Below are 22,927 nucleotides of genomic sequence, written 5' to 3'. Positions count from 1 at the left end.
GAAAATTCATGCTAGTCTTTTTACACAAATTGTTTTTATGTACAGTTAAAGATTTTCAGATATTTTGGGCACAATGCCTAACTCCTATTAATGCAGCCTGTCATGTTTTCTACGTTAAGGACTACAATTTTGCTTCAAGATATTTCAGTTTAGGAATTTAAGATCTATGGCACAAAGGAAACACAAAAAACAGCCCCTCAATAAAAGGCCTGTCTTTTATTTTCTTTTATGTTACTTAATTTTCAACCTGTTTTTTCAAAGACTAGGGGCTTCTCACTAAATACTTACACCAACTTCATTTCAGAAGAATTATTCAGCAAAGCAACCAACGATTCCACCTTGGTGGAATCAGGTCGGAAGCAAGGGTGGTCAGGGTTGAGAATTTTCCCTTCTTCTGGCATGCAGGTCTGCATCCAGGTCTCAAAGAAAGGCACTTCTCCTGGAGGGCTAGCTTCTGACAGGATTACCTGAAAGCAGCCAACCAAGCAATAATATAGCATGAAATTCTTGACTAAGGACAATAGCACCCTCTAGTGCAGTGTTTCCCAAACTTGACAATTTTAAGGCATGTGGACTTCAACTCCCAGAATTCCACAGCCAGCATTGCTGGCTGTGGAATTCTGGGAGTTGAAGTCCTCATGCCTTAAAATTGTCAAGTTTGGGAAACACTGCTCTAGTGAGTAGCTGGACAACCATAGGATAATTCTGGAAGTGATTTCACAGTATGCTACTTACTGCATTGTACAAATAGTTCATGGAAAGAAAAATTATTTCACTCCAGAAATGAAAAGAAGGGGCTAATTCCCCAAATTAACATAATTTGTGGGAGCAATTTAGAGTTAAATACATGGAGTTATTAAACTATCTGTATGTCTAACATTTTATTGCTACGGACTCTTTTCCTTTAATGGCTTTTAGATTTACAATTGCTTTTATTAGTATACATAATATATTTCCTTCAATAGTCTATTTGGAGATGTGATTCACTAACAGCAAACAAGAAACGTTTAATTTTACTAAATGAAATATATGAAATACTCAGTGAAATGACCATTGTAAATTTTTGCTTTATTGTCTCTTTTCCAATTTTATGGACAAGAATAGAATCCAAAGATAATTTCGTTCCCCAAACCTCTGTTACTAGAATACTTTGATTACACCATTTTGCAGTACAAACACATGAAGGTGAAAATTCTAGGTAATGCTTCATTTTGCAGTTTTAAATAAAGTTATCTTCCAATTCTCTACCCCAACAGCTCATTTGTGTCAGGGACCTCGATAGTTTGTAAAAATATCCTCTTTAAAATGCTCATACATTCTATGAACTCCATTTTAGCCCAGATGACAGAATTATGAATACTTATTGTATCCAAGGCGCTCAAGGTGGTTCTTTATAATTTCCTGAACAATTTTATATTTCTCTTTTGAAATAATTTTTATGACCCGGCCCCTTTGGAGAAAATTCACTACTGTCCCAAGTCTTCTTCAATTTAAGGGTGACTCTAGATTGGTAGAATTTTAGAAATGTTCGGGCAAGTTTTTCTATAGGCATCAACATTATGCTCTAATTATTATTCTTTTAAAAAATACTATATGTTAGTCTTCCCCAATCTGGCACTGTCCAGATGTTTTGGGAATATAAACCTCAAAATCCCAGCCAGCATATATAATACTAAAGTGAAAAGTGAAGGGAAGAATGGCATATAAAAGGTATTCTGTACAGTACACGTTCAGGAATAAACATCTGAGCATGACCTTGTTCTCAATATTTTCTTTATGTGATGTAATACAAAATGTTACAGAATGTTCCTACCTCAGAGCCGTAGGTCTGGGCAACATGACACAGCATAAGGAAAGAAATGTCAAAGAGAAGTGCTCGGACTGAGGCTCCCTTAGCTAGATTTCAGATGGAGCAGAAAAAGATAAAAATCAGAGCAATTATCATATGTAAATCAAAATGTTGTTGAATTATGGGCTAGGAATACTTTGTAGCCACCATCACACTAAACAGTATCATTAATGGAATATGCCAACTCGTTCATTTTTATTTCTTTAAATAAATAAAATCTCATCGATAGTCCTTCAGATAAATGGAAATTTGATTTCCAAAAATTTTAGTCACCACAGCTAATATTCTACATACAACTTCATTTATTTATTCATCTATATAACAAAACATTGACATTTTGTATCTAATTCTACCAAGGGAAAAAGGATTCTGAAGCACAGGGCACCAAACATTTTGGGAAACAAATAGTTAAACACTTCTATCCACCCCTTCCCCCAAATTTCAAGTAATTTTTTTAATGAGATATATAAATAATAAAGAAAGTTGTATCTTTTGCTCTAATTTGTGTATAGAGGTAATCACAAAACAAGTTTTAAATTATATTGTTATGGTAAGTGACAAAGGAGAGAACAAAAGATGCTATTAAAAGACTGATGGAAAGCCTGCTCAGTTTCATTTTTCTGGGTTCTGAAATTTTATCAACCCCTCTGGGAATGATTTATGATTAAAATACATACAACTTCCAAAACAGCCTTCCCCAAACTGTATTGGATTTCCACTTCCATAATCCTTGGCTGGAGGACTATAGGATCTGAAATCCAATTTATCTTAAGGATAAATATAATTTAGGAAAGCTGCACTATTTGCACAAATGAAAACAAAGCAACTCTTTCAACATCCGCAAACTCCTTGCTGATTTTGTCCAGTGGAAGGTCAGAGAGCTCTTGCGTGTGTAATCACATGCAAACATATTCAGACTCCTTATCTTGGACTGAGTGGGATTCAAACATCACTCCATCCAAAGGACTTGAACCACATGGGTACACAAAGCCTAAGATGCAAGGGGAGGGGGTGCAAAGGAGGAGGGAAGGAAGCAGACACACAGCTGCAAGTTAACCCTTTTTGTTCAGCATTGAGCACCCCACCCAAAGCGCACAAAGTCACTATTCTTGGGATTGGAGGAAAGACTAGTGCACGTGGTAGCCAAAAAGACAAAGAGACCCCAGTCATAACTTGAATGTCCCCCTTGTTGCATCAGGAATGTTGAGCTGGGCCAGCCTACGCTGCCAGGCACCATGCTCACTTTCAACTCTTCCCTGACCCAGGCCCCCTTTCCTGGCAGCTTTTTATGGTTAACCCATGAAAGTCTGTACTTCCAGGGCTGGCTATGCAGACACTTGATGGCAGGAAAAAAAAAGACAAAAGGAAACAGGGACTTACAGCTTTCTCCACTGATATGTTTGGTAAATTCATTGAGCCTGAAATGTGTAAAGAATGAAAATATAAAAATTTTCACTTTAACTGTTCTTTAACATTTAAAAAACCTGGTATCTTTAATGTGCAAAACCATTTTTAAAAACCAGGTAGATCATAATTATTCTCATCTTCCAAATGATGCAAAAACAAAGTCAGAATACAGAAATTCTGTACCTTCAGATTTTGGTACGCCATTATTATTTGACATTATTTTGCTGTAGTAATCCTCTACTTTGTAGCAATTATATTCAGGTAAAATCTTCCCAACCCTGCTCCATTCTCTAGTAAGCTGCAATGTTATAATAGTTCAAACCTCTGGGTTTTTCTTTTCTAAAGTTGGGAAAGCCTTGGCTTGGTGAAAAGGCCCTTTATTAGAAGATCACTCCTTGGCCTCTTCCTGAAACCAGTCTTTACCAATATTGCAGATGACCAAAGATGATTAAGGTTAATCCAGTAACTCCCCAGACCTTTAATGTGCCCTACATAGGATACGTAATGTATAGAGCTGGCATAAAGAATACTTATTTCTAAAACGAAGGGAAGAGAAAATAGATTAGCTGACTGTAATTAGCTCTTAAACTGCTCTAAGGCAGGACAGCAGAATACATGTCTTATGAAACAAAGAAACAAATACATTTGATTGAGGTACTTTTCTTATGAATTCTTTCGTATTCTACTCCATATAGAGAATGGTAAGGACAGCTGAAAAGATTATAGGAAGCCTGTTTTCCATTATTCGGGATACTGCTTATAAGTGCTATGTGTTTAGAGATCAGAGCATTGTTAGAGACCCCATACACCCACTTCACGGTCTGTTTCTGTTGCTCCCCTTTGGGAGAAGGTTTCAAAGTATTTATAGCAGAATTATTAGAGTCTGTAACAGCTCTGTTCCTTATGCCATCCATCTTGTAAATTTGCAGGATTCTTTTTTTCCCATCATTTATATGTATATATTCGAACTAAACTGTGATGTTTTTCTGTGACAAATATGTGTGTGCATGTGAGTATATGCAAAATGGTATTTTTTTGAGAGCTGAATGCAACAAAATTTCATTTTAATATATGCTGGTTAGTGTACGTTTAAAGTAACAATAAAGTTTTTATTCTATTCTTTTCTGATTATATTAAATTGAATATAGTATCAATTATTCTTTTCTGATTTTATTGGCATTATATTTTTGGTTGTACTTTATCATATTATCTGGTAGTTATAATTCACCAATACATTTTTTTTTAAAAAAAAGGCATCTCTAAGGCAAAAAGGCAGCAAATAGTATGGTAATAAATGTTACTCAAGAGTTGACTGTTGTTGCTGTTATTTGATTTCAGCCAAATAGCACAGGTGTGCTAGACAGGAGGTCAGCTGCTTACTGGGTAAAAATCTCTACTGAGGGATTTAAAAAGGTTAAATCATGATAACTACTACTAGTTACCATGATTTAGCATTTTTTAGATGCTTTTGGCCTGGATGATTGAGTCTTCATTTACATATTTCTATTAAAAGATTACTAGACATTGAGACAATATCTGAATTCACTTTGGCCTTGTTAAATTGATTAGAAGCATTACAACTTGGGAGTTCTAGGGCTATATATAGAAAACTCCCAGAATCCTTCCAACGATTGCCATTAAATTATAATTTTTAATCAGACAGGAAAAGTATAACAAATTCAGATGATAAATTATCAATTGTGTTTCACTGACTAAATATTAATACTTTTAAATAAATAGAAATCACATTTTTAATAATTCAGCGGGGTGTTTTGAGTGTTGTTCCCAGCAAATTAAGGACACTCCTGGCTTAGAAATTATTCCTACTTCAGGCCAACTACCTTAACAGACCCTGTGAACTTTGACCACCAATTAGTCTCTCCCATAGAAGAGAATATTGTAGCTCAGGGTTGAATTTTGGGGTCCTCGGTGCTCTCCAAGCTTGGTTGTTTTCTTGCAGATGTAACTAGGTAACATCATCAGTGCTAGTAAGAAATGGAGTTTTTTTCTCAATTTATATTCTAGTGGTTTGCTATGTCAGTGTTGGTAGGAGTGATCTACCAATCTATCATTACTAGTCTATTTGTACAAACTGTTTCTATATAGAGAGATCACTCCCACCAACAATGACCAGGACAAATCACTTGTATATAAAATGAGAGCAAGCTCCATTCCCAATTAGCACTGATGATGTTACCTAGTTAGGTGATGAAACATCTGCAAGAAAACAACCAAGCTCAGAGAATATCAAGGACCCCACTATTTTCCTAGCTTGATTTCTGTACTGTGTTAAATTATCCAACTTAACTATTGTTGTTGCTTGTGCCATGAATGAAAAACTGGAATTATTAGCTGACTATAATTTGCTCTTAAACTGCTCTGATAAATGCTGCTGGGCTAGTTTCCAGCATAATGTCAAAAAATACAGGGCAGAGTTATTCTATCTTCTTTAGCAAAAACGGGAGAAGCAAATAAACTCTGCATTTATTTAGTGCCTTCTGTATTATTCACATGGTAAGAGAATGTTTGTGAATCTTTTGTTGGAGCACTATGACCTACAATGTTATCTGAGCTTCATCTATGACCTATTAGTAGACAAAAAGACTTGGTTAAACAGATGACACACAAAAGAATGTCATGTCTTTATGGAATATATTAAGCCAATATTCACTGACTTCTTGGAAGTCATATGGAATTTTAGATTTATTCACTTGTGGCACTAACAGCAACCACTTTAAGCAAGCATTTCCAGTACCTTTTGATCATATAAAATTGGAAATATTTTGGCCCACTCCTCTTTACAGAACTGCTTCAACTCATATGTTTGGCTGTCTTACACTGCACTTCTTAGATATTACTGAACATTTAAAATCAGTAATATTCAGAGCTTTGCTTCAGCCATTTGGTTGTAGATTTCCTTTTGTGGGCTATATGACCTATATTTATTTACGCCTCAGCTCACAGATGAATTGGATACTCTGATAGAATTTGTTGATTCAATCTAGAAACTATTATTCCTTCAATTCACCCCAAGGCTGTAAAGCAGTCCCAAACCATGATATTCCCATGCTTTACAGCTGAGATGAGGTTCATTGCAGCATCTTTGTTTCTCCCAACATAACATTTTTCATTACTATCCAAAAGTTCAAGTCCTCTATCATCAACCAGATGGTCTTTAGCAAACTTAAGACAAGCAGCAATGTTCTTTCTGAAAAAAAGTGTTTCCCTTTTTGTTTTTGTTTTCTTCTGTTCAGTTATGTCTGATTTTCAGAAGTTGATTATTAATGTCTCCTTCCCAGGGCTGAGAGAAAGTGACTAGGCCAAGGTTACCCAGCTGGCTTTGTGTCTAAGGTGGAATTAAAACTCAAGGTCTTATAGTTTCTAGCCTTGTGCCTTGACCACTATATCTAACTGGCTTTTTGGTACTCTCCTATATATGTACATCACTCTTATTCAGTGTTTTCCTTATTATGAATTCAAGAAAGGACTGCAGAAGCTTTGTTATTACCCTGGAGTAGAGTAGAGTAGAGTAGAGTAGAGTAGAGTAGAGTAGAGTAGAGTAGAATAGAACAGAATAGAGCTGGAAGGGACCTTGGAGGTCTTCTAGTCCAGCCCCCTGCTCAAGCAGGAGAACCTATACCATCTCAGACAAGTGACTGTCTAGCCTCTTTTAAAAAAATCTCCAGTGATGGAGTACCCACGATTTCTGGGGGCAAGCTATACCACTGGTTAATTGTCCTCACTGTCAGGAAGTTTCTCCTTAATTCCAGGCTACTTCTTTCTTTGATCAGTTTCCAACCGTTGTTTCTTGTCCTGCCCTCTGGTGCTTTGGTGAACAACTGAGTTGCTCTCAGTCTCCCATAGTATTGTATATACACTTTGTTCTTGGGGTAACTTTCATAGTATGGTATGATCATTCATAGAAATAATAACAATGAAGCATTTTCTTTATTTGTATGATGATGGATTAATGAAGGCCAAAGATTCTAACAACAGTTCTGAAACTCTATCCATTTTCTTGAGCACTGACAACCTTTTCCCAAAGATCTACAGAGATCTCTTCCATACGGGGCATTGCTGACTTCCATAAACATATCTTATAAAAAAGACTCTGATGATGATGATGATGATGATGATTTTTTTAAAATACAGGAGGAACCCTCAAGTTTAGATCTGATTGTCATCTCACTGATTGGAAATCTAATTCAACTTACTCATTTATGAGAACTGATTATTTAAGGCTTTACATAAGGACAGTTAATGTTGGTTTGAATACATTCAATAAAGATCAGAACGCAATAACCTGTTCTAGCTGTTGTTTATTTAACTAGAACATCTTTATTTATAGGACTTAGATAAAATTCTGATCACAGTGCAGGTCACAGTGTAATCTACAAGGATGATACATAGTCTATAGTTCTTTTGCTCACAACTGCATAGCCTTTAAGTTAGGGCTCTAAGGCAGGAATCAGCAAGGAGAAACCCCATTTTTGCAGTTTCCAACTTTCTGTACCACTGAATAACAATGGGTCTTTTAACTCTATGATTTGCGGAGGGGGGGGAGGAATCCTTAGATGAAATACAATCCTAATTGTCTAATAATTAAGCCAATTTTAGTTAAAATCCTCATTAAAAAGGGGGCAGGAGGAGCAAACAGAAAATTCTGTCTCCTTCCAATTCAGTAATGCTGCTGTTTTACCACTATGGCTCTTAGTTTTTCTCACAAATAATTTTTGAAAGTGTAATCCTGAGTCACAAAAAGATTGCCACCTGCTCCCTGTATCAATTTACTCAAGCAAAATGAAGTTGTCACATTGCAATTTCCATAAGCAACTCCATAGCCAGGAGCAAAGAGTCTCACCAAATGATGGTATTACACCACACTCTTTAGTTTATCAAAGGATGGGGGAATAACAGACAATCCTGACTTTCAATAACTAATCATATACACTCACTTGATGAATTTCCGAGCAAAGGATTTCAGCTTTCCTGTAGCTGCTGCAGCTGCCAATAGTAGGTCCAAGCTCTTTCCTGAAAGCATATGGCCCAAGACTCCCAATAGTCCTTCTGGAGATTTTGAGTGATCTGAATCCATTGTCTATTGTAAAAAGAAATAAAATAAGGATGGTGGATCTAGATGCACAAAACATAAGAGATTTGACTAAAAGAAAAATCAGCTTCTAAATCTTTAATGAAATGAACCTAGATATACAACCACACAGGAAGCAAACACTGGAAGTTGGTATCCAGCCCAGACTTCTTTCTTCCTTAAAGTATTGTAATCTGATATTGTTAAGTCTGGGGACCAATTTTACCTTATCTCTGCCTACACTTGAAATGATTTTTAAGATACTGTGGGCACAATGGCACACATCAAAATGAAATTTAGTTGCCTGCTCTCAAAGTGAAACACATACATGACACACACCTAAACATACTATGTACAACATATGTATAGACCCACATATACATAACAAATAAATATTAAATACTGTCCATCTTTAGTATCTAGTTTTTCTCCCCTTATATTTAAATTTGACAACCAAATTTGAGGCATTTGGCTAAAAGGACATTTAAGTCTGTACTTTATATAGTTTAATCTTGTATTTTATCACAAACGGTTCCTATACTTAGTACTGAATTAAATGAAGAGATATTAAATGATATATGCTGGCTAGACAGAATCATTAAAGTAGGAACAGAACTAGAATAAAATTTGATTCTACCTTCATTTATATCATCACATTCAGGAATTTGAACTGTGTTTGTCTGAACTACTCACAGTGTTGAGCCATAATGTGCTATAATTTTGGTTTAATCCTATGGGAGAACCAAGCCGCTATGGCTTTTCTAAGACGTACCAATCTTAACTTGATATTATTGTAAACTGACTAACCAGAATTATAAACTACAGTTTCAATTTGTCTTATAATCTTCAGGTGATCTGTGCCAACTAGGATTTAGCATGTGTGTTGAATGGATAAAATGAAGTTAAATCTATTGCTTTATTCCCAGAAATTGCTAAAATGTTTGTGTATTTAGAGCTAACTTTATAATTAATGCACAACCAAAAGGAACCCTTAACCCTCAGGTTTTTTTTGGGGGGGGAGCATGAACTGAGCAAAAAGATTCCTCACATTAATTGAAACAAATTTTTAATATCAATTTATATAATTTTATAAACCATTTAACCTTGTAAAATCATAATCAATCACTTTGCAGCTATATAGAAACACATAAGTGTCACTTTGCGGCTATATAGAAACACATATGTGTCCCAGGATAGCTGAAACAATTTCTTTAGTTGGAAAACTGGTTCAGACTCCTTTTAAGCTATTAGGCCTATTGTTAACCACAATAACAAACCACATTACAATCCAAAAATAATCCTTACAAAAATTGTGTTAAACGTCTTGAAATACACCCGAAGAATTGCATGCCCTAGCTATGTTTAGTCAGAAACATGTCTGTGTTGAAAATACTTTAATCCATGGAAAGCATGCATAGGATCAGCACCAAAACAGGACCTACTTTTAAGATATTGGTAACAGTTGGCTCTGCTCGCAAGATAAGGCCTGGGTTGGGCTGAATGTTAGCATTTTCTGCAGATTTTAAACATGGTGCATGTTCTCTATCAGCAGCTCTGATTGGGAAAGGAGGAAAGACATACAAGGTTTTATAAGTATGGTGTATTTGACACTTTTTAATGTATAAGTAGAACTCAACATACTTAGTGGTCCGTAGTAATGCTATTCTAAATTTAATACTGCTGTGGTTAGCCTTAATAATGTTTCTACATTTTTATTAAATGAAACACAAAACTATGACAGATTTAGAATGAGATTTCACACAGAAAGGTATTTTATTTGAACTTAAGATGTGTACTTTCATATAATAAATGCCTTCATAGTCTCAAAAACATGAAGGAAAATGTTACTGGATTAAAACAAAGCAATCTGCTTTCAAGATTTTTTCCCCTCCGAAGGAAAAATATTCAAAAGAAGAGATCACTTTCAAACACTAATATTACATGGTCAAGAATATGAGAACACATTAATATTCTTTTATGGACATGCATGAGCAAAATTTCTCACATCAGCTTAAATGGTTGAAAATATTTTCCCCTAGGAGTTAAGAAACTTGGGGAAAATATATGATTCCTGAAAGGCTGAAGGGTGGCTTTGGGCTCTGGCAACTCAGCAACAAACTTACTCTCCACTTCTATTCCAATTCTTGACTGAAACCTAATAAAGGATTAGGGGGAGGGTTAAAGAGAGATATTTCTAATGGCCATCAATGTTGTCTTTTTACTTGAACTTGACTCTTGCTCTTTTCATGAAAAGTTTTTTAAACAAGCATACCTTTTTGCTATGAGATTATTCATATTGGCTTCAGAGAGCAGACCTTGCTTGCTACATTCTTGGAGGAGGAAGTTTGTGCAGTCACAGCTAGAACAACAGAAGAAACTGATGTACAAATTTCTGAAGAAATATGGCAAAAGACAAAGATGAATGTCATCTGGCTTAAGTGCTTCCTGTAATGGTCAGTTTTGCACATCCTTATGAATTTTCTTAAGGGAGTAGGTCAACTTCCTTTAAACAAGGTTGTAAGAATGGGTAACTTGCACTTTCAATCAAGATTGAAAGGCCATTTGCAAACATTCCAGACTGTTGGTAAGACTTAACTATCCTTTTTCCAATAGCCTGTCTTTTGAGGAAAAAGGAGAAAAAAGTGCTGGAAGGGAGTTGAGAGAATAACAGCCCCACCCATGTTCAAGTTCTAGCTTCACTCACTGCTTGCCTTAGGCGAACATCAGTAATTCATTCGGAAATGCAGCTCTTAACAGAAAATAAGCTGCCCACCCAAGTCTAAAGGACTAGGTTCACAGGTAAAGAATCCAGTTTTACCTCTGAAGATTTTAATAAGGCATAGATGTCTTTTTAATCAGATAAGGCTAATACCTCCACTGAAGTTCTACTCCACCGTCCATGGTGACAGTCTGGCCACAGTTATCCTCTTGCTACTAACAATGATGAATACTTCTTTACCTGAGGGTCTCCCAACCCAGTCATGCCAACAGTTATCATCCTGTGTCCAATCTCCCCTTCTGCTGGGAGATTATTTATAAAATGAATGATCTAGATCCCTTCTGGTCAGAATTCAGACTTGAGCATGAGGCACAAATTGCATTGGTTGCTCTTGTGGATAACTTGTAGCAATTCATGGACAGGGGAGAACAGCCCTATTGGTTCTACTAAATGTTTTTAATACCATCAATTCTGGAATCCCTCCAAGTGAAGTGCAAAACCTAGGAGTAGGCAACATTGTTCTGCAGTGGATCCACTCCTTCCTGAGCAAGTGATTCCACTTGGTGGACTGCCCAATCTGCTCACTCCCATTTACATGAAGTCATGGGTAGAATTATCTGTTGGGATTAGGTGAAGTATCAATAAGAAAGTATATTTCTGCTGTGGCTCAAGTAGGCAATGCAGGAGAAGTGCCTGGAGGTTGTTAAGGTTTGATGCTTTGCAGACTGACTTCCTTAATATATCTATAGAATGTGAATTTCTGCCTTACCTAGCATTAAGCCACTTTAAACCCCTCCAATCCATACATGAAGCAAACTGACACCCTCCATGAAGAGGAGGCATGACCACAAACGCGAAGCCAGAAACTAGCAAGGCAGCCCAAAATCTTAAACCCCTCTGCAACTCAGACTAACCTGAGCACAACCAAACAGAACACTCCCCCAGCCAATCAGAGCACAGCCAAGCCCCTAACCATTCAGAACACACCTCCACCCAATCAGAACACAGCCAAGCTCCCACCCAATCAGTTCATACCCCCACTGGCAGTTAAAAGGAAGAAACAGCTAAGACCACACATTGCTGCTCAAAGCACGAAGCTGAAAACACCAGCCTGAAGATGACGAATGGGACTTCGTCGAAACGTCGCCAAGACACTTCCAATTTTACGCGGGAGAAAACCCGAACAACCAAAGACCTACATACAAATACCCGCGAAAACCTCAGAAAACAAATATCAAACCTCTACGGGGAGGAAATCCACCATCTGACCAGGACCTATGAAAAACTTGAAGTCCAAAGAGCTTCCATTTTATGCGACCTCGCATTCCTACGCAACTGCCGAGATCAAAATCTAATCCCCACATGTTTCCAACTGAAATTCCACTCCAACTCTGCAGCCACCAAACGGATCCTGAAAAGAACAGAATTGGCCCTAATCAGAAATGAACTTCACACAAAAAGATTCCTCCTAGACCGAATTAACAAAGATCTCCTCACACTCCACCTCAAACTCAGCAACAAGATCCACCCCGCACTTTGGGACAAATCCAAACAACTCGCCATCTGGAGAGCCGAAACACAGACCACCCTCAAGACAGATACACACACCAACAAACTCCGAAGACTACAAGAACGCCAGAAACAAACCCCTCCTCCCTCACAGCCACACATGAAACAAACAGTGCATAACATCTCAGATAGGATCCTCACCAAAGCCGAAACCAATGTCCTTTCCAAAGGATTCAACTTTGCAGTCGCTCCCAAACACATCCCCACTGAAACCATTATATGTGGAGTTGAAACCAGCCTGACCAAAATCAACCCCGACGACGCTAACAGAATCAGACTCGAAATCACCAACATCCTCTGCACCAGCAAGCCACCCAAAAGCAACTTACCCAAAGAGGAACAGACAGCACTACGTAACCTGAAAGAAGACACCAGCATAATAATCCTACCAGCAGACAAGGGCAACGCCACGGTGGTTATGAACACATCTGACTACCAAACCAAATTAACCAACCTACTCCAAGACTCCACATACAAACCCCTAAATACAGATCCCACCACCTACCTGGAAAAAACCACCAGATCCAAAATAAAAGCCTCCCCCATTAGCGAAGAGATCCAGCAAAGAATCATTCCCAGAGAGAAATCATCCAGATGCCCCAAACTCTATGGTCTCCCCAAGATACACAAAGAAGGAACCCCACTCAGACCTATAGTCAGCTCCATAGGCTCACCTCTACAAAACCTAGCCAAATTTCTCGCCAAACAACTACAGCCCTATGCAGAATCCATCACCTCACACGTAAAAAACTCATTCCAGTTTATAGAGATCATAAAGAAACAAAACTTACAGCCCAGCGACCTACTAGTGAGCTTCGATGTCATATCCCTCTTCACCCAAGTGCCTATCAAAGAAGCCTTGACAGCTATTCAAAACAAATATAACCCCCCCAAACACATCTTAGATCTGACCAACCACTGCCTATCCAACACATACTTCATCTATAATGGACAAAAATACAAACAAACAGAAGGAGCACCCATGGGATCACCCCTCTCACCTGTCATTGCCAACCTCTACATGGAACACTTTGAAACCCAAGCTCTAGAAAAATCGGATCACAAACCCAAACTCTGGCTCAGATATGTAGACGACACCTTCATAATCTGGCCACATGGGAAAGAAAAACTGGACAACTTCCTCACACACCTCAACAGCCTACACCCCAAAATACAGTTCACCATGGAAACAGAAGCTAACAACCAACTTCCCTTCCTGGATGTCTTAGTCTACAAGAAATCCAATGGCTCCCTAGGACACACCATCTACCAGAAGAAAACACACACAAACCGCTATCTGCACGCTCTCTCACACCACCACCCAGCACAGATCAACTCTGTAGCCAAGACACTCATCTCCAGAACAAAACGCTTAGCTGACGAACAACACCTAAAACCCGAACTACACACTCTCACCAATGTACTAACATCCAATGGATTCCATAGAAATAAGATTACAAACCTAATCCAAAAAGAAACCCCCACTAAAATCCAAGACAAAGAACAAGAAAACGGCAAAGCCCTCCTCCCATACATAAAAGGCACCACAGACAGAATCAGTAAGATCCTCCATAAACACAACATCAAAACAGCATTCTGCACAAACAGAAAAATATCCACCATCCTTAGAAACCCCAAAGATAAAATTGAATTAGAAAATCAAGGAGTATACGAAATCCCATGCACCACTTGTCCCACCACATACATCGGACAAACCAACAGAAGAATAAGTGCACGCATTGAAGAACATAAGAACTCAGTCAAAAAAGAGGAACCAACATCTTCCCTGGTCCAACACCTTAAAGCCACAGGACATGAAATTGACTTTAAAAATACCAGAACCATTGCCAAAAGTGAACATTTTAATAACAGAATAATCAGAGAAGCCATCGAGATAGAAAAACGCCCACACAGCATGAACAAGCGAGATGATACCTCCCGCCTACCAGCCATTTGGAAACCCGCCCTTATTGACAAACGACTCCCTAACACAAAAAATGATACTAGACCCACACTCACAAAAACCACACAGGGTCACCACCACACATCCACGCAAAAAACAAACCCAAAGCCACACCGATGACGAGGCACGACCACAAACCAGAAGCCAGACCACAGCTGCATCATTAGCCACTTTAAACCCCTCCAATCCATACATGAAGCAAACTGACACCCTCCATGAAGAGGAGGCACGACCACGAACGCGAAGCCAGAAACTAGCAAGGCAGCCCAAAATCTTAAACCCCTCTGCAACTCAGACTAACCTGAGCACAACCAAACAGAACACTCCCCCAGCCAATCAGAGCACAGCCAAGCCCCTAACCATTCAGAACACACCTCCACCCAATCAGAACACAGCCAAGCTCCCACCCAATCAGTTCATACCCCCACTGGCAGTTAAAAGGAAGAAACAGCTAAGACCACACATTGCTGCTGCTCAAAGCACGAAGCTGAAAGCACCAGCCTGAAGATGACGAATGGGACTTCGTCGAAACGTCGCCAAGACACTTCCAATTTTACGTGGGAGAAAACCCGAACAACCAAAGACCTATATACAAATACCCGCGAAAACCTCAGAAAATATATATATATATATATATATACATACATACATACATACATACATACACATACACACACACACACACACACACACACACACACACACACACACACACACCACCAGGAAAAGTTAAAACATTAAAAGTTTTAATATAAAACAGAAGTTTTAAATAAAAACATTAAAAAGTTTTAAAAGATTAGCAACCTAGCTTTCGTTGGCTCCTGCCAACTTCATCATTAAAAGTTTTAAAAGATTAGCAACCTAGCTTTCGTTGGCTCCTGCCAACTTCATCATTAAAAGTTTTAAAAGATTAGCAACCTAGCTTTTGTTGGCTCCTGCCAACTTCATCAGGGCGTACATAAATCAATGGGAGTAAACATTTATATGTGAGTTAACGCCTGCACTCGACTCCTGGACCGTGTGATAGGTCCAGGTCGGCCAATCATAGCATTCCCTGTAATTGCTGCATGATTGAGTGACTCATCTACTTGTATCACGCGTCCCTCATCAGAGTTTAAACAAGCCTCCAACTCTCCACTCATCCATATCCGTGGTCTAGGAGGATCCTCGATCTTATTCCAACTCGAGATGTCATCCCCACCACTAAGTCGTCTCCCCCTTCTCCCTTCCTTTGAATTCTCTGTGAGTTTATGGCCCTCCCCTTCTCCACCATTCTGACATCTACCCTTAACATCATGATGTTTTTTACAACGAAGCCTCAATCTGGGTAATGTACTTGTGCTTTCACTGAATGGTTCTCCCCCACGCACCATTTTCCCAGTTTTCCCAGCCTCGCTAGGTTCCGTAACAGTTGTTCTCCCTTTTTTTGAACAGCTGCCAACACATTGCAGGGGTTGGAATGTAAACCTTGTTGGCCAGTCACCAAGGCCGTCAAGATCCCCAAAGGTGGTTGCTTGCAAACTCCAGTGGGTCGGCTCTCCTCGCTTCTCCCCCGGGAGGGGTGTGATGTAAAACGCGATGCGGATCCTGGTGAAATGCACATGCTACCATTCACCCCGGCTAGTAATGCTGCCCTCCGAGATCGTGTGATTATTCCTTCAGCAGGGGGTTTACAGTAGCCCTCTCCTCGTATGTCTGTAGGGGGTGTGGTCAAACTGTCAATCCGAGCTCTCGTTATACTCCACGGAGGTGAGTGCATCTCCGATCGATCGACATACAGGTTAGTCATCCCGGGGATTTCTGAGGAGGCGGAGAAGATGCCTAATGTGCCGGGAATTAAATCCCTAGCCCCGGCAGGTGTTTCTTGGCGTAGTGATCGCATTTCTATTGCGGTGCTCCGGGGGGTCTCCGGGAGGTCTTTTGGCCTCATAATACATGAACGTAGCGTGCGGCCAGGTTTATGTGCCACCCTCACGTTATGGGGTGCCAGTATTCTGGCCGTAGCCTCTGAGACACCGCTGGCCGCACGCTACGTTCATGTATTATGAGGCCAAAAGACCCACTCCCCACGGCAGAGAAATCAGGGGTTGTTTACAAAATCAGCTGTAAGGACTGCACCTCTAACTATGTGGGTGAAACCTCTAAGAGGGTAAAAACAAGGGTCCAGGAGCACAAGTTGGCCATAAGGAGAGGAGAACAGTACTCCCAGATCCTTACGCATATGATGGACTTTGGGCACAAGTTCGATTTCGAGGGTGTGACTGTGGTTGCTAGCGACATTACAAAGAGTGGCAGGTTGCTTAAAGAAGCGTGGCTTTCACAAGAGGAGTCGATTAATTGGCATATAGACTTGCGCCCTGCACATCTAACATTAAGAGCGTGGGAAGCCCGCACCCGTTCACTCCATTACCGGCAGCCCAGTAAAGACAACTTCACTCTACTGCCGGAAAGGACTAATATCCAGTCTAATGATAGCCGACTGCTTGAGACCCCCCCCCCCGGAGCACCGCAATAGAAATGCGATCACTACGCCAAGAAACACCTGCCAGGGCTAGGGATTTAATTCCCGACACATTAGGCATCTTCTCCGCCTCCTCAGAAATCCCTGGGATGACTAACCCGTATGTCGGTCGATCAGAGATGCACTCACCTCCGTGGAGTATAACGAGAGCTTGGATTGACAGTTTGACCACACCCCCTGCAGACATACGAGGAGAGGGCTACCGTAAACCCCCTGCTGAAGGAATAATCACACGATCTCGGAGGGCAGCGTTACTAGCCAGGGTGAATGGTAGCATGTGCATTTCACCAGGATCCGCATCGCGTTTTACATCACACCCCTCCCGGGGGAGAAGCGAGGAGAGCCGACCCACTGGAGTTTGCAAGCAACCACCTTTGGGGATCTTGACGGCCTTGGTGACTGGCCAACAAGGTTTACATTCCAACCCCCGCAATGTGTTGGCAGCTGTTCAAAAAAAGGGGAGAACAACTGTTACGGAACCTAGCGAGGCTGGGAAAACTGGGAAAATGGTGCGTGGGGGAGAACCATTCAGTGAAAGCACAAGTACATTACCCAGATTGAGGCTTCGTTGTAAAAAACATCATGATGTTAAGGGTAGATGTCAGAATGGTGGAGAAGGGGAGGGCCATAAACTCACAGAGAGTTCAAAGGAAGGGAGAAGGGGGAGACGACTTAGTGGTGGGGATGACATCTCGAGTTGGAATAAGATCGAGGATCCTCCTAGACCACGGATATGGATGAGTGGAAAGTCGGAGGCTTGTTTAAACTCTGATGAGGGACACGTGATACAAGTAGATGAGTCACTCAATCATGCAGCAATTACAGGGAATGCTATGATTGGCCGACCTGGACCTATCACAAGGTCCAGGAGTCGAGCGCAGGCATTAACTCACATATAAATGTTTACTCCCATTGATTTATGTACGCCCTGATGAAGTTGGCAGGAGCCAACGAAAGCTAGGTTGCTAATCTTTTAAAACTTTTAATGTTTTTATTTAAAACTTCTGTTTTATATTAAAACTTTTAATGTTTTAACTTTTCCTGGTGATCATATTTTATTCTCACTATATATATATATATATATATACACACACACATATATATATATATTTTCTGAGGTTTTCGTGGGTATTTGTATGTAGGTCTTTGGTTGTTCGGGTTTTCTCCCGCGTAAAATTGGAAGTGTCTTGGCGACGTTTCGACGAAGTCCCATTCGTCATCTTCAGGCTGCTATTTTCAGCTTCGTGCTTTGAGCAGCACGAAGCTGAAAACACCAGCCTGAAGATGACGAATGGGACTTCGTCGAAACGTCGCCAAGACACTTCCAATTTTACGCGGGAGAAAACCCGAACAACCAAAGACCTACATATATATACACACACACACACACACACACACACACACACACACACATATATACATACACACATGCATACATACACACACACATATACACATATACACACACACATACATACATACATACATAGGTTAGGACTCCAAGTTTCCCTTAAATCAGTCCTTTCACCTGCAATAGCCAAATCCCTCTCTCCTTAGTTGCTCTTCCCTCCAAAATATCAACCAAGAAGAGATGGTCTATGTTAACATGTTGTGATTGATATTTAATACCCACTCACATACCATTAAGCACAGCCTGATGCTACAGTACACTACCCTAAGCATCACTCTGAGGGAGTCCAAATTGCAATGCATTATAAAGCTTCTGTGGCATTTGCCTGCTCAGGTAAATGCTGCAGCAACTTCATAATATATCATTCTAAAGACCATCTCAAAGTGACATCGCTAGAGAGTAACTGGGGAAGAGGTTTATAGAAGAGAACATCTGGAGGAGTAGCAAATCCTCCTTTGATCTCAGACAGCTGTTGATAGTCTATCTCCAGATTACATTCTTCTAAAATGTATAGTACACAATATTGCCTTTTCAGATGTTAAATAAGGCACATAGTTCCACACGTATCTACTATGCTATCACAATTCAGTGTTGGGATCACAAAATATAGTGGGTTGGAGATACAACATAAAACACTCCCTTTTAAGGAATTATGTACACTACCTTTAAAAGCTATCTGTAAAAGGCCTTTATCTGAATGCAACTATTTCAGTCTATAATTAAAAATTTCCAAGGTTTAGGAAAATGCTGAAACCCAAACAACAGATGTAACATCAAAGCTGTGTCGCCAAGACTTCAACCTTCACAATGGGTGAGATATCCCAAACAGACAGAGAACATCAACAAGAAACAGCCTTGCACTGAGAAAGGCAAACTTTTCACAACAAGGAATCTGCCAGGGCAAGACAACCTAACATCTCCCCAAATATAAAAATATAAAAACTAGGAGAAAGCTGTATTGAGTAAAATACCTTTTTTTTATTCTCATAAGATTAGCCATCTCAGGCAAATCAATTATTCTAAGCATGAAAAGAAACAGGATATTGATAATATATTATGAATTAAATAATTTCCCCAAATTACCGAATTATTATGCAAAATATTTTCAAAAATTATTGTAAAGAGCTTATAATTATTATTCAATAATGATTTTGGTCAATAATTTCTTGTTAAAGTCAAATCTTGTCCCCCCTTAGTTATTGAAGCTATATTATCCTTTTTTTTTGCAGTTTTCTGACTTCTTCCCTTCTATAAAATCAAATTCATCACATTTTGTAAAGATTGTAGAAGTTCATCCTCACAGCATTTCTAGTAAATAGTCGGTAGCCTTCTGTTCCAGGCATCTTTCCTGTTTTAATCTTTTTTATAGTTTTGCAAACCTCTCTTCTCCTTCTCCAGGGAAGGAAATGGCAAACCACTCCAGTATCTTTGCCATGAAAACCCCATGGATAGTACTAAAAAGCAAAAAGATATGACGCTGGAAGATAAGCCCCTCAGGTCGGAAGGTGTCCAATATGCTACTGGGGAAGAGCAGAGGGCTAGTACTAGTAGCGCCAGAAAGAATGAAGCGACTGGGCCAAAGCCAAAAGGACGCTCAGCTGTGGATATATCTGGTGGTGAAAGGAAAGTCCGATGCTGTAAAGATTTTTTTCTCCATAGGAACCTGGAATGTAAGATCCATGAATCAAGGCAAGCTAGACGTAGTCAAAAAAGAGATGACAAGACTGAACATCGACATCTTAGGAATCAGCGAACTAAAATGGACAGGAATGGGTGAATTTAACTCAGATGACCATCAGGTATACTACTGTGGGCAAGAATCCCTCAGAAGAAATGGAGTAGCCTTCATAGTCAATAAAAGAATAGGAAAAGCAATACTGGGATACAATCCCCAAAATGACAGAATGATCTCAATTCGAATCCAAGGCAAACCATTCAATATCACAGTAGTCCAAATCTATGCCCCAACCACTGGTGCTGAAGAGGATGAAATTGACCGGTTCTATGAAGCCCTACAGCACCTTATAGAATTAACACCAAAAAATGATGTCCTTATCATCATGGGGGATTGGAATGCTAAGGTAGGAAGCCAAAAGATAACCGGAATAACAGGCAAGTTTGGCCTTGGAGTACAAAATGAAGCAGGGCACAGGCTGATAGAATTTTGTCAAGAGAATACGATGGTCATAACAAACATTTTTTTCCAACAACCCAAGAGACGGCTCTACACATGGACATCACCAGACGGTCAACATAGAAATCAGATTGACTAGGTGCTCTGCAGCCAAAGATGGAGAAGCTGTATACAGTCAGTAAAAACAAGACCAGGAGCTGACTGTGGCTCAGATCATGAGCTTCTCGTTGCAAAATTTAGGCTTAAATTGAAAAAAGTAGGAAAAAGTACTAGGCCACTCAGGTATGAACTAAATCATATTCCTGATGAATATACAGTAGAGGTGACAAATAGATGTAAGGAATTAGATCTGATAGACAGAGTGCCTGAAGAACTATGGGTGGAAGTTCGCAACATTGTACAAGAGGTAGCAACTAAAACCATCCCAAAGAAAAAGAAATGCAAGAAAGCAAAATGGCTGTCTGAGGAAGCTTTGCAAATAGCTGAGGAAAGAAGGGAAGCGAAAGGCAAAGGAGAAAGAGAAAGATACACCCAATTGAATGCAGAATTCCAGAGAGTAGCTAGAAGAGATAAGAATGCCTTCTTAAATGAACAGTGCAAAGAAATAGAAGAAAACAACAGAATAGGGAGGACCAGAGATCTCTTCAAGAAAATTGGAGATATGAAGGGAACGTTTCATGCAAAGATGGGCATGATAAAGGACCAAAATGGCAGAGACCTAACAGAGGCAGAAGAGATTAAGAAGAGATGGCAAAACTACACAGAAGAACTATACAAGAATGAGCTTAACATCCCAGATAACCACAATGAGATGGTCACTGACCTCGAACCAGACATCCTAGAATGTGAAGTGAAATGGGCCTTAGAAAATCTGAGCAACAACAAAGCTAGTGGAGGTGACAGTATTCCAGCTGAGCTATTCAAAATCTTAAAAGACGATGCAGTAAAAGTGCTACACTCAATTTGCCAGCAAATTTGGAAAACTCAACAGTGGCCACAGGATTGGAAAAGGTCAATTTACATTCCAATTCCAAAGAAAGGCAATGCCAAAGAATGTTCAAACTATCGCACCATTGCACTCATTTCACATGCTAGTAAAGTTATGCTTAAAATCCTATAAGCTAGACTCCAGCAGTATGTGGATCGAGAACTACCAGAAGTACAGGCAGGATTTCGAAGAGGCAGAGGAACTAGAGATCAAATTGCCAACATACGCTGGATCATGGAGAAAGCTAGGGAGTTCCAGAAAAACATCTACTTGTGCTTCATTGACTATGCTAAAGCCTTTGATTGTGTGGATCACAACAAATTGTGGCAAGTTCTTAAAGAGATGGGAATACCAGACCATCTTATTTGTCTCTTGAGAAACCTATATGCGGGTCAAGAAGCAACAGTGAGAACTGGACACGGAACCACTGATTGGTTCAAAATTGGAAAAGGAGTCCGGCAAGGCTGCATACTGTCGCCCTGCCTATTTAACTTATATGCAGAGCACATCATGAGAAAGGCAGGGCTAGATGAATCAAAAGTTGGAATTAAGATTGCTGGGAGAAATATCAACAACCTAAGATATGCAGATGATACCACTCTAATGGCAGAAAGTGAAGAGGAACTAAAGAGCCTCTTGATGCGGGTGAAGAAGGAGAGTGCAAAAGTTGGCTTGAAACTCAACATTAAGAAAACCAAAATCATGGCATCCGGCCCTCTCAATTCCTGGCAAATAGATGGGGAAGAAATGGAGGTAGTGACAGATTTTATTTTTCTGGGCTCCAAGATCACCTCAGATGGGGACTGCAGCCGAGAAATTAAAAGACGCTTGCTCCTGGGGAGGAAAGCTATGGCAAATCTAGACAGCATACTAAAAAGCAGAGACATCACCCTGCCAACAAAAGTGCGTATAGTCCAGGCCATGGTTTTCCCAGTTGCAATGTATGGCTGTGAAAGTTGGACCATAAGAAAGGCTGAGCGCAAAAGAATTGAGGCCTTTGAACTATGGTGCTGGAGAAGACTCCTGCGAGTCCCTTGGACTGCAAGGCGTTCAAACCGGTCAGTCCTAGAAGAGATCAACCCCGACTGCTCTTTAGAAGGCCAGATCCTGAAGTTGAAACTCAAATACTTTGGCCACCTAATGAGAAGGAAGGACTCACTGGAGAAGGCCTAATGCTGGGAAAGATTGAGGGCAATAGAAGAACGGGACGACAGAGAATGAGATGGCTGGATGGAGTCACTGAAGCAGTAGGTGTGAACTTAAATGGACTCCAGAAG

At 39.8% G+C, this 22,927-nt stretch overlaps 1 protein-coding gene across 7 annotated transcripts in view; it reads right to left on the bottom strand.

Annotated features, from left to right (window-relative positions):
- The window catches only part of MED24 (mediator complex subunit 24), an 86,153-nt gene that overhangs the window by 23,204 nt on the left and 40,022 nt on the right, over positions 1-22,927 (bottom strand). For all 7 annotated transcript variants that reach the window (XR_005558600.1, XM_039358836.1, XM_039358839.1 and 4 more), the window contains 6 exons: positions 10,618-10,704; positions 9,788-9,899; positions 8,212-8,354; positions 3,230-3,267; positions 1,814-1,896; positions 289-467 (listed from right to left, as the gene is read on the bottom strand). Coding sequence is in view for 6 of the 7 variants with exons in the window: in XM_039358836.1 (XP_039214770.1) it covers positions 289-467; positions 1,814-1,896; positions 3,230-3,267; positions 8,212-8,354; positions 9,788-9,899; positions 10,618-10,704 (642 nt within the window). In the remaining variant the exon portion in view is untranslated. The remainder of the gene's footprint in view (positions 1-288; positions 468-1,813; positions 1,897-3,229; positions 3,268-8,211; positions 8,355-9,787; positions 9,900-10,617; positions 10,705-22,927) is intronic.

The sequence above is a fragment of the Crotalus tigris genome, unplaced genomic scaffold (genome assembly GCF_016545835.1).
Source record: "Crotalus tigris isolate CLP2741 ecotype Arizona unplaced genomic scaffold, ASM1654583v1 scf7180000019068.10715455, whole genome shotgun sequence".
Taxonomy (NCBI): Eukaryota; Metazoa; Chordata; class Lepidosauria; order Squamata; family Viperidae; genus Crotalus; species Crotalus tigris.
Note: the sequence above shows the minus strand (reverse complement) of the source record. Positions and strands in the feature narration are given on the sequence as shown.